The sequence below is a fragment of the Hemitrygon akajei genome, chromosome 11, assembly GCF_048418815.1.
Source record: "Hemitrygon akajei chromosome 11, sHemAka1.3, whole genome shotgun sequence".
NCBI classification, from domain to species: Eukaryota; Metazoa; Chordata; class Chondrichthyes; order Myliobatiformes; family Dasyatidae; genus Hemitrygon; species Hemitrygon akajei.
The window spans coordinates 40,052,068-40,070,510 of record NC_133134.1 but is presented as its reverse complement, the minus strand read 5'-3'; the positions used below and the strand labels follow the sequence as shown (position 1 = coordinate 40,070,510).

The 18,443-nt window shown below is 37.8% G+C and overlaps 1 protein-coding gene across 1 annotated transcript in view; it reads right to left on the bottom strand.

The window, feature by feature from the left end:
- Positions 1 to 18,443, bottom strand: part of LOC140735511 (myosin-16-like) — a 62,970-nt gene that overhangs the window by 19,957 nt on the left and 24,570 nt on the right. The window contains exons 12-29 of the mRNA XM_073060672.1: positions 18,218 to 18,336; positions 16,606 to 16,755; positions 15,504 to 15,674; positions 14,326 to 14,502; positions 13,105 to 13,231; positions 12,625 to 12,683; positions 12,263 to 12,350; positions 10,975 to 11,092; positions 10,248 to 10,368; positions 9,608 to 9,744; positions 8,852 to 8,933; positions 8,010 to 8,183; positions 6,839 to 7,066; positions 5,463 to 5,567; positions 4,926 to 5,012; positions 3,998 to 4,143; positions 2,170 to 2,260; positions 1,548 to 1,604 (exon numbers count right to left, since the gene is read on the bottom strand). Coding sequence (XP_072916773.1) covers positions 1,548 to 1,604; positions 2,170 to 2,260; positions 3,998 to 4,143; positions 4,926 to 5,012; positions 5,463 to 5,567; positions 6,839 to 7,066; positions 8,010 to 8,183; positions 8,852 to 8,933; positions 9,608 to 9,744; positions 10,248 to 10,368; positions 10,975 to 11,092; positions 12,263 to 12,350; positions 12,625 to 12,683; positions 13,105 to 13,231; positions 14,326 to 14,502; positions 15,504 to 15,674; positions 16,606 to 16,755; positions 18,218 to 18,336 — 2,237 coding nt within the window. The remainder of the gene's footprint in view (positions 1 to 1,547; positions 1,605 to 2,169; positions 2,261 to 3,997; positions 4,144 to 4,925; positions 5,013 to 5,462; positions 5,568 to 6,838; positions 7,067 to 8,009; positions 8,184 to 8,851; positions 8,934 to 9,607; positions 9,745 to 10,247; positions 10,369 to 10,974; positions 11,093 to 12,262; positions 12,351 to 12,624; positions 12,684 to 13,104; positions 13,232 to 14,325; positions 14,503 to 15,503; positions 15,675 to 16,605; positions 16,756 to 18,217; positions 18,337 to 18,443) is intronic.

Below are 18,443 nucleotides of genomic sequence, written 5' to 3'. Positions count from 1 at the left end.
CTAAAAACAGTTAATCAGATGGTTTAATCAACACGTACAAACAAGCTGGAGGAACTCAGCAGGTCGGGCAGCATCTGTGGAAACGAACAGTCAACGTTTCGGGCTGAGACCCTTCGTCAGGACTGAAGAAGGAGGGGGCAGGAGCCCGATAAAGAAGGTGGGGTGAGGGTGGGAAGGAGAATCAGATGGTTTGCCTGCTTTTCTTACAGGGCAGGTGCACAATGGCTGGACTGTTGTTGGGAATTGTTCTATTTGTGAATCTGACCTGAACAATTATGAAGAATAACACAACATGGGATGCCAGGTTCCAAGATCTTTGGACCTTGCTCTATAGAGCTTTGTGGAGGAAGTGAAAGGAAAAAGGGATATCCTACATCAAAATGGGATCAGAACAACTTGTGATCATAGTGGAAACAGTTAGCCATGGGGATCAAATCCATAAGCCAAGTCCAAGGGTCTAAATGTAGTACTGCAAGAGGTTCAATGACATCAAATGACAGGTCAAATTATCTTCAAATATCATAACAAATTTACAAGAATATTAACTTTAAATCTTATTCAATCTACTCTACCTCAATCAGTTACTACTAGCAATCTCTCTCTAACAATACTCAGAGCAAATATATGCTCTATAATCTTTGCTGCCTAAGAAAGGGGGTCTCCTAACCTCATGGAGAAGACAGTAGCGTTCAGAAAGATGATGCTGAGGCCACTCAGTAGCACTACATCTCCAATAATGAACAGCTTGGTACAGAGGCTCCAATGCACAGGATCACAAGAGGTTGCAGAGGGTTGTTATCTCAGCCAGCTCCATCATGGGCACAAGCCCATCTTCAAGATCTTCAAGAGGCGGTGTCATTAAGAAGACAGCTTCCATCATTAAGGACACTCACTATCTGGGACATGCCCTGTTCTCATTACTACCATCAGGAAGGAGGTACAGGAGCCTGAAGATCTACACTGTACAATTCAGAAACAGCTTCTTCTCCTCTGCCATTAGATTTCTAAACGGTGCATGAATCCATGAACACTACCCCATTATTCCTTAATCTTTGCATCACTTATTTACTTCTGTAATTTATAGATGTTTATGTTGTTACACTGCACTGCTGCTGCAAAATAACTACTTTCATGTGATATGTCAAATCTGATTCTAATAGCATCCTCACACATTTTCCACCTTCTCAAACTCCATCTCATACGGAGTTTACTTTGAGTCTCTTTCTCCAGCATCACTCAGATGGTGCAAGTTCTTTCCTCACCAATAAAGGGCTTGACTTCACAGTTTAGACCTTTGCGCCAAGGTATGGCTCTTTTCCCCTTAACACCATGACTTAAGTTTCCACTTGGTACTTCACAATTTTAGCTGCGGCTAGAATCTGGCTGAACAAGTAAGGATCTCATACGTATAAATAATGGGGAAACACACTTTTAGATATACCTTGACAAGGATGTTAATGCTTAATTAAATTTTACCATAAATTTAACCAGCTGGTTAGTTACATTATGAGATGTTTTGCATGTATTAACAATTGACGTTGTTTTACCTTGGCCCTCATGGCCCGCTCTCCCTCAAGTTCCTCTTCCAATTCTTCAATTCGAGACTGGAAACATAAACACTTGAATTAATCTCTTACTTTCACTTTTAAATATCTAAACAAGTCATTCCGATGAATTAAATAAGCTTCAGAATTATTACAATGGTCAGATCTTAGTCTTCAGATTCATGTTTTATATTAAGGATGTAAATAACAGGAGGGGTGAATAGAGCTGTGGGGTATTTTTGACTACTACTCCAGAAATTGTAAGTTAAAGACAATTCAAACTATACCAGCAATTTAGATTATACTTCCTTGTGTCTCAAACGATTGCTATGCTTTGAAGTTTTTTAAATCACATTAAGCATTCTAAGCATAATATTCTAAGCATGGAATAATTTTAATAATTTTAAATCAATGCAGGGAGATATTGGGAAAGTATATCGTCAGCATCCTACCGAATACAGTATTGTCATATTCACCTTCTACTCGTAACCTTCTCTCATTCCAAATTTGTGTCATTAGCCAATTTATATGTGTTACACTGTTTGGTCTGAAGTTTCTTTCAGATGGTTATTGCCATAAATAGAGCATGTTTTGAGTGCATTTTTGGGTTTAGTCCTCTTCATACCTGATGCTCTTTAAGCTTCCTGTGTAATGTGGTGTTCAGAGACTGTTCATCTTCCCACTTGGAGTTCAATGAATTGATCTCGATGTCTTTCCTTTGAAAATCAAAAGGAGGTTAAGTTTGCAGCAGAAATCACTGGTGATGACTTAATGGCAGCAGTTCAGGTGAAAGACTGAATGAGGCCCTTCAATGGAAACCGAATGACTCATTTGAGTCCACACAGATCCATTAAGTTAACAAGCAGCGTTCTGTGGAATTAGTGATTTGCTATCCATGATTGTTATACTTAATGACAGGGCTTTTAAGGTTACATTGTACTAATTTGGGAATGATAATCTACTCTGCCTATGGACTGCAATAATTTTTTTAATGTTTTAATTTAGAGATATAGCATGGACCAAGCCCTTCCAGCCCAGCAACCCAGCTATTCAACACTAGGCTAATCGCAGGACAATTTACAATGACCAATTAACGTACTAACCATTACGTCTTTGGAACGTGGGAGGAAACCAGAGCACCTGCAGGAAACCCACGAGGTAGGTTAATAAATACTTATAACCATTTCAATCTTATTGTATTTTTTGTTATTTTTTCAGACAAGGATGTTTTTGCTATACTGGTTTGTAATTCTAGTCATAAACCAACTCATACCAAGTGAAATATTTATTCCATTGTATCTGTAAGGTATAGCAAAAGTAGATATTTATGAGGTTATCCATCATTATATGGTTAAATGATCAACCTGACATAAAGTGGAAAACAACTTGAGTGGAATAGCTGAAATATAATTGAGTCCCCATGGTTTTCTAATTGTATATTTGGAACAATTTGAATTACTTGAGTCAAGAATGAAATATCTGCAATTGTATAATGCCTGCCAGGTCTGTTTTAACAGCACCTAGAGATATCCTGAAAGAGACCTGCTCACAAAATGTCATCATGACTATAGTCTAGGAAATGTGGGAGCCAATTTGCATAAAGTAATCTTCCATGATTTGAAGTAAAATGATTATCTCAGGAAACTTTTATGTTGATGTGAAAGAACAGGCAGTAGCTTAATTTAATATATTTGGAAGTAAAGGTATCTCTGACAATGCTGCATTCCCTCTTTAATGCACTAAGTGACAAAGTAAAATTTTGAACTTCATTTTCTGTGGTCAGACTTGAAGTTTTTAATCTACTGACCCAGAGATGAGAGTGCTAGTGACTGGGTCACATTTGACACTTGGAGATTGCATCAAAAGTTGATCCTGTGGAGCATAAGTTTATTTTATTGCACAGTAGCCTCACATTAAACACAGCAGAGTGCAGTATAGACAATAAAGATCTTGTTAAAATGTTTCACTAAAAACCAAATATATCAAATAAAGAGTTAAGTTAAAATTTAAAAGCACTAAGGAATGTTAGAGATTATGAATTTAAAGGGCAACACAACAGGCTGGTACACTTCTGGGTGTTATCTTGGTATTTTTCTGTTGTGAGTTTTGCATTATTAATGGGCATTACATCTCAAGAACCATGCCCGAGGTAAAATCTGTGGATTATTTATAAGAACTAAGGTCTTGAAATTACATTGAGCAAATATTATGGAAGGATTGATGAATAAGGTATGTAAAATGTTCATATAATGTAATTTCCCTGGTAAAAAGTGTTCCTTGCATAGCAATAAATAATTGAGTTATCATTCTTCATTCAGAATGAGGCTGATGAGTATTTTTTCCTAATTTGTCATTTCAAAATTATTAGCACTTACTATGTGTATTGAATACTTAAACTCATTAACAACTTGCATTCCTCTGCTACTTTAAATAGAGTAAAAGAAGACACATACTTTTTGAGAATCTCTTCCAGATCAAGCTTTACTCTTTCCATTTCATTCAGGTTTTCAATTGTCATCTTCAAATCTCCCTCAGCCTTTCTTCGAGCTTTCTCTACCTCAGTCCTTATCTTCTTCTCTTGGCTCCAGTTATCTTCCAGCTATTATATATTTTAACAAGCACCAAGCATTAGACCACAATTGCTTGCCAGCAATGAAACCCACTTTACCCATTGTTTAAGAAAGAATGATACATCATCATTGCATCATGGGGAATCCAAAATCCAAGCTTTTGGGAGGGTTTTAGCCAACTGGCTTGTACCCAAGCTTGGGCACACAGAAATTCAGCATCAGTGGATGTGCTTCACTTGCTAAGCTCCACATTTTTTCCTGCTTGTCAAGCCAACATCTCTCCAGGATTTGGACTTGTACTGTTATTTGTGTTGACTGGAAATAATTTCATCTCTCAGTGGAATACCCAGATTCCAATTAATGAGTCAAAGTTGTTGGCCTGTTGTTGACGTCCCTCAGAGTACCAAGAAGACTTGGCTCCTGTTTACAGTTATCAGTTCATTAATCAAGTCTTCACAATCCTCAAATATTATATCTTTCATGAAATTGAGTCACCCTGCCCAGACATAATCAACCCCAAGACATGCATCATTGACTTTTAGAAATCCAGCTCAAAAATATGGAACTATATTTATGATTTGCCTTGCTGAAAATTGAGAAATTTACTTGATCATGATGATAATATTGCATAATTCCCAAAATGTAACATTAATATTTCTTACTGCCCATAATTTGATACACATTCATATTGATCTAAAAACACATATAAACTGTACAGATCACTGGATTCAGTCATTTGACCAGGACAAGCGAAAAGATAAGACCCTCATGTCTCGGGTAGATATTGTTGGAATATTCCATAACAGATCACCTCTTGAATCTGGGAGTTGAGTTTTCCGTTGGTTTTGGTGAGATGATTGACTTTATCTTCCTCAGACTGAAGATCATCTAGTGTTTTCTGAAAATATAGAACATGATTACATTGTTATATGTCTGAGAGATTTCATTGATTTAAAGAAGCACTTACAAATTTATACAAAGTTGTCTGGTGGTGAACAACTAAGGCTAGTCAATGAAATTGAGGCTTTGGTGAGACATAGTCTAATTAAATAATATAATGGAAGAGGTTTAACAGCTAATTCCTTATCCAGCATTCTTAAAATGTCATCTAGATACTGGTAGAATCACTGAGTTTATTATTATTATGTTACAGAAACAGCTTATTGAAGGAAATGGCAACTGCGTCTTTCATCTCACATCTATACTGTCATCATAGCAGAACAATGTCCACTAATTTAATGCAAACTTTTTGGGGTTAACTGCCTGCATTTTGATCAACAATGACAGGAAACAATCTTATCATCACTAATACTATTGACAGTTTAGTGGCTTTGAGGATCATACCAACCTGATGAAGTTCATCCAAGGCTCGCTTGTCCTTTTGAAGTTTAGCAATTGCATCATCTCGCTGATTGAGGTCACTTGTGAGGGAGCGGACCTTGCTGTCCAGAGCCTGGTGGACGTAACATAACAGATAATTATTAGAGGGCATGATTAAACTGAGTTGTATTAAATATAAGCAGATCCACTTGTGCACGTTGTGCAAGCAATGATGGTCAAGGCTGAGCACTTTTATTGGTGTGGCATGAAAGGCTGGTGGACAGTTTGGATTTATTAGGATGCAAGATACATTCAGCAGCCACTTTATTAAGTACGCCTGTACATCTCCCTCATTAATACTATTTTCTAATCAGCAAATCATCTGGCAACAACTCAATGCATAAAAGCATGCAGACATGGTCAAGAGGTTCAGTTCTTGTTCCAACCAAACATCAGGATGGGGAAGAAATGTGATCCAAGTGACTTTGACCATGGAATGACTGTTGTAGTAAGATGGTTTGAGTATCTCAGAAACTGCTGATCTCCTGGAATTTTCATGCACAACAGTCTCTAGGTTTACAGAGAATGGTGTGAAAAACAAAAACATCCAGCGAGTGGCAGCTCTGTTGGCAAATGTGTGTTGTTCATACGAAAGCCCAGAGGAGTATGGCCAGACTGGTTCAAGCTGACAAGAAAGCAGTTGCAACTCAAATAACACACATTACATCAGTGTGCAGAAAAACATCTCTGAAAGCACAGCTTGAAGTGAACCTTGAAGTGAATGGGCAACAGCAGAAGATTACTAACATACACTCAGTGGCCACTTTATTAGATACTGGAGGTACGAAATAAAGAGGCCAAGGTGTCTGTGCTACACTTCTAAATTCCCATTTGCCCTGAGTATGGTCATAACTAAGGATGCTTTCAGTTAGTGTGCGGAAGTCTGTGATTACTAATGAAACAGAAATGTTTTCTTTTAACTGTCTTAAGTCTGCCCTTAGACAGGATAAAAGGGAACTACTGTAAAATTATATATCAAAATCCTTTGTGTTACTGCTCAGTTTTGGGAAGATAACTAAAATGGAATCTTGGAGAAAGCCAGGGAATTTGCTTCTGTTGGACTTCTACTTTTTACTGGTCTTGATTGGATTTGCACCTGTCTCAATCCAGGGTATCTGGGAGGAGGAGCTGACTGACACAGAAGAGCCTGTCACCATGTTCCATAAGCTACATACTTCAGGGACACATTGAACACCATGATGTCTGGGTGCAAACAAAAGGCATCCGACGGACTTGTAAGAAGGGCATTTAAAATGGCATCAGGTGATAAATGCAACTGCATTGTGCCATCTGGCAATGTGTAACAGGGGAAAGATCCTGATACATAAATTACATCTGCATTACCTGCTTCTCTTTCTCAGTTTTTACAAGAGTTGTTTCCAGGCCCTCGAGATCCAGTTTCAGATCAGACAATTCTGTCTCCAGTTTCCTTTTCTGAGAAGAGAGGTGTGAACTTGAGTTCTCTTCCTCCTCTAGGCGTTCCTTCATATCTGAGATCAGATTTTCATTCTCCATTTTTGTCTTCATCAGTAGAGTGAGACGTTCCTCGAGATCAGATATATTTTCTTGCTCCTGTGGAAGAAGAAAGGAGAAGTGATTGTCAGCAGATTACAGTATGAGCATATGAAGCCAAGTGATAATATCACAGATGAATTTAGCACTAGGAAAAGCATTGTATTAACAGTTCTTGTGCCATCCTTTTTAAAGAAGCTTCCACAACTTGTCGGCGATTGGATTGCAAATCATAGCTGCTGGATTTAAAAAATCTCCTTGACCATATAACAAAAATTAAAAACCTAGACTTATAACAGGGGCCTATGCTAAAGTGTTCATTGAAAAATAGTAAATGTCTGTATTCATTTACACCAAATGCTATTAATACCATCAACCTGAATTTATTAATCCCAGTGGAATTCTGAAGTGGAATACCTGACCACAATTAAGACTTTATAAATTAAAGGGATATGTATTATTTGATCACAATTCCATTATTTTCCCCTTCTATGTAAATAAAACATAAATGCACGTGGGTGTGGATGACTGTCTCAGTAATCCTTGGTTGAGAGCCTGGCACTTCACCCTATACATCTGGTGTGTTGTGAGTTTAAGCTCCACTCCAGTTTCTGAATTTAGGTTTTCAATTATGTGTAGGGGAGGCATGCTTAAATGACAAGGAAGCTTAAAGAAAAGAAGTTATATAGAAAATATAATTTATAAGAAATGAGTAGACAGTTGAGAGAAGAAAAAAAACGAATTTCTGAAATGGGGCTTAGTGGAAACGTCATTTGAGAACATCTGCAATACAGCAAGAAACCTCGGCTGAAACTTCTCCAAGTGTTGAAATTGACTCATTACCAAAAGTGTCTCAATTTAGTTAAATCATTTAATCAAAATAAAACTGTCATGACATAAATGACTACAAGATGCTAAGGTAGAATAGACTAATTAGTCACTGTGTAATTCTGTGGTTGCCATATCAATAGGATCATGTTCTGACTTATTTTTGATAACTTACAGCCTGGACTTGCAATAAGAGGTCATTCTTTTCCTGTGAGAGAGTTGCCGTCTTCTCCTCGAGTTCCTTAATACGGTTAAGTAGATCATTGGTCTTTTCCATTGCAGATCTTAGCTCTTCCTCTTTCTGTTTCATCTCATCCTCTTGGCGGGCCACGTTCAACAGAGGCTTAACCTACAAGTAATGATTGGTGGTAAATTATAATCAGCAATTATAAAAACTTTTTTCTAAGAAACTGATGACTACAAATTGGAATAAAACAGAAATTGCTATGGGTATTCAGCAAGTCAGACAACATTAATGGATAGAAGAAACAGAGCTAACATTTCCAGTTGACACAAAATGCTGGAGGAACAGGCCAGGTATTGCTCAGATTTCCAGCATCTGCAGATTTTCTCTTGTTCAACATTTCCAGTTGATGACCTTTCATCAGAACTCCAGCAGAGAACTTTAACTGTATAATTATGAAAATGTAAATCTTGTCATGGAGTATTGGCAAGATAATTCATTGCAGAAGGCATCAGAAATCATTTTATCCCACTCTTACGCATGGCCAGTGATCTATTCCGCCAATGATCGGTGAATGCCTAGGAGTAGTAACCTGGCCAATTTTCTCTTTCCTAACCTAAAAACAGCTAAGTCAATGGCCGTGTCTTTGTGTCCTCCCCAAATGAAATCAACTTAGCTAGATCTGGAATTAAACATGAGGAATCAGAGGGCGTTCACCTGGCCATCATAATTCACGTGCCGTACAAAATGATGAAACTAACAAAAACACAATCATACGATACTTGTAATTTTCTTGAAAATTGACATAGATAACATGCCTATTTAATAATTACCTTAGTGTACAGCTTCCACCAGCCCCAGAAGCGTAATTGTAGAAATTTGCGGATATTACGTTGAATAACTATCAGAGCCATTCTGGAAACAGTTTAGATAAGATATTTTCAGTAATGTGCAAGGATATGGGAATAACAGAAGCATGGCTTCTCAGATCTGTTCTTTATTAATATCAGTATCTCATTCCTTTTTTTAATGTACATTATTATTATATGATTTCTTATCTGTCAATCAGTCAAGTTCCCATGGAAATTATGCAAATATTCCTGATCCCTAGTTTTGGAAGGGTGAAACATGCATTTAAAGGACAGACAAAAGTTATGTCTTCATGTGATTAGCTCCCAGAAAACTAGACAAGAATTTTGAGACTAAACCATGTATTATTATTATACAGCATGAATATGCATATATTATGAATGCTATTGGAGTAAAATAAGTCTGAAATACATACAAAGAAGCAATAGTAAATAAAGTTGAGAAAAGTAAGTTGATTTTGGAGCTGCAATTCTTATTTTTCATTGTTACATTGTTACTATAGAGTAAGTGATAGAAGTTATTGCGGTGATTGATCGACAATTTTATTGTCCTTATGTTACGTGACTTGTAGGAGGCTAACCAGATGGACCTTAGTTTTATTTCATTCACAATTCTTATTTTCCTATGCATGATCATTAGATACATTCCTTCAAAGCTATACGTAATTCATTACTGTAGGATGTCCATAATGAACCGTTCTGTTGAATGTGAAGACTTGCCTTCTTTCCAGCATCTTTTTGAACTCGATTCGCATCAGCATGCCACGTGAACGAGACTGAATCATTGTTAGAATCTTTGCCAGTCGCTCATCACGGAAATCCTCAAGCTTAGCCAGAACACCAGCACGGAAGAACACCTATGAAGCACATGAAAGTGATGTAAACTGAAGCAACTCTCTTTTCAACATAGAAAAAAAGTACTTAGTTTCAAGGATAGCAAGAGACAGTCCAACCATTACTAAGAAATCATATACATCAACCTGATTAAACCCTTCATTCTGCCTAAACCAACGTCTGGGAAACCTGTGAGTGCCAAGCTGTAAATTAGGAATGAAAAACATTCCTTAAAGTACAGAGATGCAATTTTCCAGATACAAAAATGAAGATTTGAACTAATAAGCAATTAAACAACATTACAATTGAGGATATGAAGTAAACATAGATCTCTCAAGTTTGGCAATGGACCTCAGGGAAAAAAAAAGTTAAACTATTGGTGGAATATTACATAAAAATGCAAAGTAGCAATAGCCACCAGTCATACCTATTAAATGAACCAGACTGTTGAAACTTCACAATCATAGCAACATCAATATAAATTTAGTATTAAGGGAATTTTTAATTCAGCTTAATGATATATTACCTTTGTGTGGCCAATTTTGTATTCATCATTGGTTAGGCCAACTGAACCAAGGACCAGTTCTGATGCTTTCTTATTATCAACAAATCCCTTGGGGATGACATTGGGGTTTAAGATATGGTATCTAAACAAAAGTAATAAATAAAGTTAATCTGTGCATATTATACATCAGCTTAATGATTGAAGCTTTATAACTTGGTTATTCTGCTTTTTCTTATTTAAATGAAACAGTGAGACAGATTTAAGAAACCATTCGGTCCTCTCCTTAACTATCCACCCGTCCTTCATTTCATTGTTGGCTGAGCTGCCCCAGACTGCCGACAATGTGATGGTCTCAACTGATTTTGAGTTGAGTATCTTCCCTTATGACTTCTCTGAGACTGGCAAATGCCATCTCTGTAATGTCACCTTAATCAGTCCATTTGCTGCTGAAACCCTCACCTTTGCCTCTGTTACTTCCATACTCAGCAGCTCAGCTGCTCCTCGGGCCAGCATTCCACTTTTATTCTCCGCATATGACATCACTCACTGTCCATACCTTAATTTGCACTAAACCCTGACTGCCCATCACGCCTGGAATGCACTGAAGCTTTTTTTTTCAAATCTCTCCAGAGATTCATGTGCCTTTTTTCCAAGTGTCTTTAATAGACTGTTTTGATTATTTTAATGCAATTAAGAGCCTTTAATCAGACAGTGCAAAGTATTAAGAGCAGGTAGAGGTGAGTCTTGCCTCTGTTTAAACTCAGCATACTGCAGCCTGTTCGGGAAACCTTTCCTACAGATACGGATTCCCTCCAGTACACCGTTACATGCCAGCTGGTGAAGAACGAGGCCTGCATCACATACACCTGCAGGAGAATTCAAAACCATTTATTAGCAGATTTCAATTGATGTTGATCCAACTCTCAGTATTGTTGTCTGGACCTCATTAACTACTGCAGCTTTCAAAACCCAATCTGGTCATTATTTTCCATTCATTTTTATTCCCTGGAGTTCTAAAGTGAGCAGTAATAATGAAACCTCTAAAGCAAAAGATGTTGCCATTGCTAAGTAGATCAGGCAGCATCTGCAGAAAGAGAAAGAGAATCAATGTTTCAGGTTGGAATTCCTTTGTCAGAACTAGAAACAAGAGAAAAGGAGGTGGGGGGGGGGGGGTGGGTAGTGATGATAAAAAATGGATAACCAGGGGTATAACTTCTAAATTAGGTTAGGAGACATGAGTGAATGGAAGCGGTTACATAGAAAGTGAGAACATAGACAAAAGAGTGTGGCAGTTGCACAATGTGTTCATTTACTTATTTTGTCTTTATCAATCTCTAACTGTTCCTATTCACATTATGCACACAAGACAAACACTGTTTACATGTTATCCCCAGCATCACGTCAGTTTTGACCTGTCAGAAACAATCCACTCCCCCACCCACCCTGCAGATTAATGACTTCTTTTGTCTGGTCTTCAGTTCTGAAGAGGAGTTTCCGCCCCGAAACATTGACTTTTTCTCTTCCCAACACATGCTGTTTGACCTTATGAGTTTTCTAGCACTTTCTTCTTTTGCTTACACTATCCAGCATCTGCAGCTTTTTAAAAAAAATCACTAATGACTAATCTTGATTTATTCATTGCAATGAAAGTATTTTTAATTTCCTCGATTGTTATGAGAATGAGAAACAAGGGACAATTAAAGGCTGATGAGTAAGGATGCATTAAAAGAGACACAAGATGAACCAATGAGAGGGTAAAGAAGGCTCTGCTGAGCAGCAGATGAAAACAGATGTGGCAGCTTTGATGTAATCGTAAACTCCAATAAGGACTACTTCAGATAAATGGTATGTTTTACTTAAGTGCACTTTTATTCATGATCTGTTATAAGTGAGCCAACGACCAATTTCAATGGTTTATGTCTAATAAATTAATCCTAATCCATATCAATTCCTTTTTTAAGTTTAATAGCTGGTCAAAACAGAAAAGCATTTATTTTTGTACTAATTATTAAGGTTGTACATAGATCCTGACTCACCTGACTGTTTGTATTCATTTGGTACAATACACCGCACAAAATGGGGAGCTGTGCTACGCAGTGTGGTCATCAGCTTGTTCAGCTGTTCCTGTAGTGTGGAAAGAAGGCACATTTAAAATGGCTACACTGAAGGGAAGTAACACCACGCACAAAAAGGTGATGGGATGATGCAGGTAAAGAATGGACCTAAAGCCATGATTGCCTTACCATGCCCAGAAATGTGAAAGGAATTTATTGAACAAAAGAATATTAGAAAGTGTGGAGCAAAGAGCAAAATGGAATAAACGCAAACCAATCAAGCAACTACAAAAGTAGAGAATGTACCATTTGTTCTTGCTGGGAAATCTGCGCCAAAATCTTACCCTGTAAAATGCAGAAACAGTCTGGAAAGAAGAGCCTTTCTTCTGTTTCTTTCCACCAGCTGAAATGAGACAGAATAGTTGCACTCAAGTAACAGTTCTCACACTTTTAAACCAATCACAGGTTCAGAAGCCTACACATTCATGCATGGATGACATGTCAGGAACCTGGAGTGCTTCAGTCCTGTCCATATCATATGTGCTAGTTTCTTGGTTACCTAAGCTCGTGGTAAAATAGTACAGTTCTCGCCTTTCTAGGCTGTATCAACCTACCTAAAATATTGTAGCAGACAATGGAAATATGGTCTAACAGTGGCCACAGTATACAAAAAACAACATACCTTACAGATTCTTAATCTACAGTTCATCAAAATCACACTTATTTATCTAGTTGGACAAAAAAAAGCAAAAATAAATGCATTTATCTTTCTTCTAAACTACTCTTAATATATATCAATGTTACTCTCTGGGTCACCAACATACCTGGTGCTTCTTCCTCTTTAAATAGAATGGGCAACAGAGTCTGGCCCGCTTTCTGGAAAAGGCCAACCACAGTTTCATTCAAGGGATCTTTATTCTTCTCCAGCCAACCTTGAGTGTTGTAGCCAACCTAAAGAGGAGGAAGAACATTGTCCAATCACTAACAAGAGAAAGTCTTCAGATGCTGGAAATCGAAAGCAACACGCACAAAATGCTGGAGGAACTCAGCAGGCCAGGCAGCCTTTATGGAGAAGAGTAAACAGTCGACATTTTGGGCCAAGACCCTTCAACAGAATCAGATTATTGTTATGAGAAACTTGAATGCTGCTGGAGTTTGGTAAGTTAGAGTTACAATTACACATAGCTTCAATTCAGAGTGCTTATTTTACTCCAATAGAAAGGAATTTCTCAGACATGATACTGATAGATATGCCAATATGAGGATTTCACAACATGTTTTGAATACGTGACTTATTTGAGTATAATGTATAAATATACACAAGTATAGTCGAGACACTAGTTGGGGGATGAGTTCTATAGGTAGTGACTATGTCAGATGGCAAACCATCCAACTACACAGGAAATTTTAACCCTGGGCTTCTAATATAAGAATTTTGTTATTTGCCCACATGAATCCATCAAAACATTCTAGTTGGCCCTAAGTGGAGTGGACCTCAATATTCCATAAAGTTTCTGGCAGAGACAAAAGAAAATCCAGGACAAGGGGAAATCCAAGGGCTCTTTATGAGACCCAAGGAAACAATCCTGGTGTGATGCAGACTTCTGATTGAGAATTTGCAGAACTAATGTGTTAACACACATGGGATGTCATCAAAGTTATCTTGTGTCAGCCTGTGAGCAGCCAGCTCTTTTAATGAGAATTTACAAGCTGACTGAAACCTCTGGCTTTATCTAAAACAAGTATGTGCCAGAATTGTTTTTGCCTCTGTCATGAATTGCCATTTGTTCAATTTTAGGTAGATTTGAAGAGGTGCAGAGACAACAACAGCATGTAACAAGCTGCTGACAAATCAGTGTACAAAATCTAGACTCCATTCTGTTTTCTTTGACATTTATCCTCCAAGTTGATTTGCTGTCAACATTCTTGAGGTTACTAATATAAGCACAGGTACACACTCCTCATGCACTTCCCATCCATTCACAACATCAAGTCTTACTTTTAAAACTGTGTAATTTCAGAGGCTGTTATGTTGTAATACTCACTGTGCCAGCATAGTGGACAAGCTCAAAGGTGGCTTCTGCTTTGCCTTTACCACCTTTAGGTTTCAAGAAATTACTGGACTTGCCCAAATGATTGTCATAGAGGGCAGCCTTAAATGTTGCATCTGTGGCTTTAGGAAACACACATTGTTCTTCCAGGATGGAGAAGATGCCCATAGGCTGGAAACAAACAGAAGAATTTTCACTATAATAAACTACAATGTATATCAAATAATTATTCAAAAGTAAGGTAAGAATTTAATAGAAGTGGAAAAACTTGTATTTTCTCATTCATGTCATTAATGGGTTTGGCAAGTGTCTTAAAACTCGTGTTTCATACCCATTTAGTAATCCTATCAAGATAGCTAACAGGATGGCTAGCCTGAGATTTGGAAAGTGTAAAATGCATTAGTGATGTGGGAAGGTCTTCTCCAGGACCAAAACTTATTGTTGGTTCAAGAGGTTTGTCACAATCATCCAGCATGGAAGGGGCCCTTGAGCCTATCAAGTCTGTACTAACCATAAAGCATCCATTAACACAAATCCTACACTCCACACATTTTATTCTTCCTTATTCCTACTAACTCCTGCCAGATTTTACCAATTACCTAAGCACAAGGACCAATTTACAGTGGTCAATTAATCTTCCACCTGCATGTCTTTGGGATGTGAAAGGAATCAGGAAGCACAGTCACAGGCAGAACATCCAAACCCCCCAAGTTTTACTTAATAGCAATAAACTGATTTTACCTGTAAAATTTTCAAACAAGAGTAAAATGAAAAGCAGGTGCATACAAGCAAACCACAGGTTATCCCCTTTTGGTAATAGAAACACACCAAACTATTTCACCAATCTCCACGCAAACGTTTGAAATAGGAAATAAACTTTTTTTTCTTACAGAAATGATGTGATAAAAAGTGTGTTATAGAAAACCAAGACGTGGATCGTTCTGTAGGAACACAGCTCCTCCCTCTATCCCATTATAAGGGCATTGTCTGTATTGGGGTTCAGCAATCTGATCCCTGCATTACTTGTTTCCCAGGTGGAATTCCTCAACGATAAATTGAATTTCTCTACTCTTTAAACTTATTGTTCTTTGTTCACAGCATCCTTGCTATTTTCCTTTATGATAATTTTTCTGATGCAGTAATGATTTTTATGATTTGTTTGATGCAATTACCTTTTCCAGAAGCTCAATGCAAGCCTGGAGGTCCATGCCAAAGTCAATAAACTCCCAAACAATCCCTTCTTTCTTATATTCTTCTTGTTCCAGGACAAACATGTGGTGATTGAAAAACTGCTGCAGTTTCTCATTGGTGAAGTTGATGCAGAGTTGCTCAAAGCTGTTGAACTGTGAAAGGATAAGAACAGTGGAAAATAAGAAGGCTTCCTTTCAATCTGCCATAGATTAATTAGCAATTCTAACTTCTGTTACATCTGGAATAGCATGGACATATTTATTTAGAAATTAAAGTTCGCAGATGTCTGCAGAGAGTAAGATTTTCAGAATGTATACTATATACATCTTCTGATATTAAATGGAACCATTGACAGTTTCTTCCAGTCTATTCAGCTAATCTTGTACTTGTCATTCTCCTATCCTCTGAGAGTCATTTTCAGATTTACTTTTTCACCCATGAGGCTGCAGGTAGATTCTAAGCACAGTTACAAATCACTGGCATCCAAAATACTCCCCCCCCCCCAAAAAAAAAAAGATGATATTAATGAAACAGCAAAGTACATTAAATTCTTAAGAAATTTTACAGGTGGATTCTGGGGTGCTCTTTTCTCTGAAAGGAAAGACCAGAACTGGGAACCAGTCGCATATCAATGGTTCATTTCTTTACTCAGAAGGCTGATAGTCTTTGGAATACCCTATCTCCTGAGGACAGTGGATGCCCTATTGTGAAAAATATTCAGCACAACAACCCCTGATGTATAAATATCAAAAGAATTAAAATTAAGGGAATAGAGGGAAAAGAAATTGTTGAGGTAGACAATCAGCCATGATTCTACTGCATGCTGAAACAGCTTTGAAAAGCCAATTGTCCTGCCTCCCATTTATTCTGTTGTGTGTAAAGATACTAAGTGTCTTTTGACCCTAGACAGACTGTACGCTGTAACAAATTGCCCAACATACTCCTATATCAAGTTAAAGATTCACCTTATTTATAACATTAGATCTTGAGTAACCTTCTACTTTAATGATCATCAATGTCAATGGAATATTGTTTCCTTCTTGGTGACCAGCATTGCAAGTTGGTTGCATTGTAATACTCTACCTCAAAAATCTCAAAGCCAGCAATATCCAGCACTCCTATGAAGTACTGACGCTGTAACTTGGTATCCAAGGTCTTGTTGATTCTCAGAACCATCCACTTGAACATTTTGTCATAAACAGCCTTTGCTAATGCACCAACTGCATTGTAGCACTGAAAGAGAACACAAATAAAATCACATTCATCAAAGGCACTCTCTCATAGACTTCAGACAAACCATGCCATTACTTCAAGAAGGTCTATTCTTGCTGTTTAGGACCAACATCAATTTTAACGTATAGCACGATTGGTCAGTGGCGGTCTTTTATTTAGTTCCATGACCTGATTTATATCTTACTTATTATACTTATCATATTATACTTATGCCTGAAAATGAAAACCAGCAGAACACCACCACAGAAGTCCTGTCAGAGTCGTCTCAGGAAAAGGGAAGTCTAACAATAAATTTTAGTCAAGGGTTTAGAATTCAGCTTTGCCTACTCCACAAGAAAATGTATAAATTTACCTTTTTAGGACTTTTCTAGGTCTTGTTGGAAAATAAGATTAGGGTGGGAGGGGTTATATTGGTCAGTGGTGAATGATATGCCACCATTAAGTTCTTAAACTTAGCTGGCAGACTAGGACACAGCAACATTAAGTCAAGTTCAATTACAAATTTAGAGGTAGTACTGACAGTACAGTGTGGGTACTTTTGGCCATCTACATTTACACTTCCACTTGGCCAGATCAGCCCAGGAAAGGAAAGGAAGGAACTAATCCCCTTCACCCGCCCTCTCCATTTCAACTACTCAGGTCTATGCATAACTCCATCAGTATCCAGCAGGTGAGATATAGGGGAGGAGTTGAAAATTCAGTTGAGTTTATATGAACTAGTTGATTTTTAAGTTTTAACTGATGTCAATTGGCATGGTAACAATGTTCTAAAGTTTACCTGAGTGTCTGTGGGCTTGAAAATGCAGCAAAACCTCCAGGTCTGTATATCAAAGTCAAGTCACCTTGCCTTCCATCTTTTGGGTCAATAGCATTCAGAATCCCCATGAAAAGTGCATTTCAGTTCTTTTGCATGACCAGAAATACTCTTGTAAAGGCTGTGTGATTTTTCAGTGCCCCATTTGGAGAGGTCTTTAGATTTTTAGGTTCAGATTTTTTAAACCTTTAGGTCTTTAACCAAATGAATGCTGTACACCAAAAGCTCCCAGAGTCAATTTCTAGATAGTTCTGAGGTACCTGATTACAACAAAAATGATTCTACTGGACTCACTACTTTTGGATTTAGGACTGAAAATCAGTGATCGCTCCAACTGTCAATGACTATGATATAATCTCTGAAGGGACCTAGAGTGAGGATAGCTCAGGTTTATCTGCTATGGTCAAGTACATTCTCTGCACTGACAAAGAAGGTTCTTAGTGAGGGACTGGGGACCCATTATTGTCCACAAATTCTACCCAACAGAAGTTCAAACCTTTGAAGAAGAAAAGCTGCCAATTAAATAAACTAAATTTAGATAGGTTGCTCCTGTTAATAATGTCAGGGATATTTTTTTGGTGAGCAGATTGTTTCAAAGGAAAGGAATCAAATACCCAAATGAAAATGAAGATGTGTGCTAGTGGTTACCTGGTCCATGTTCTGGCCTTTCTGCACAAACTCATTGCCAACCTTCACTCTTGGCCTGGTGATGCCCTTCTGTAGCTCACCCGAATTGAGAGACATCAAGTGCGCGACTTTGTCCGCCACTGGATACAGGAGAGACGGAAGTGAGTGAAGTCGCCTGATGTGCTGAATTTTCTGCTTCTCTGGCACAAGCATTACAGCTTTGTACAGTGAAACGCCAACAATTTAT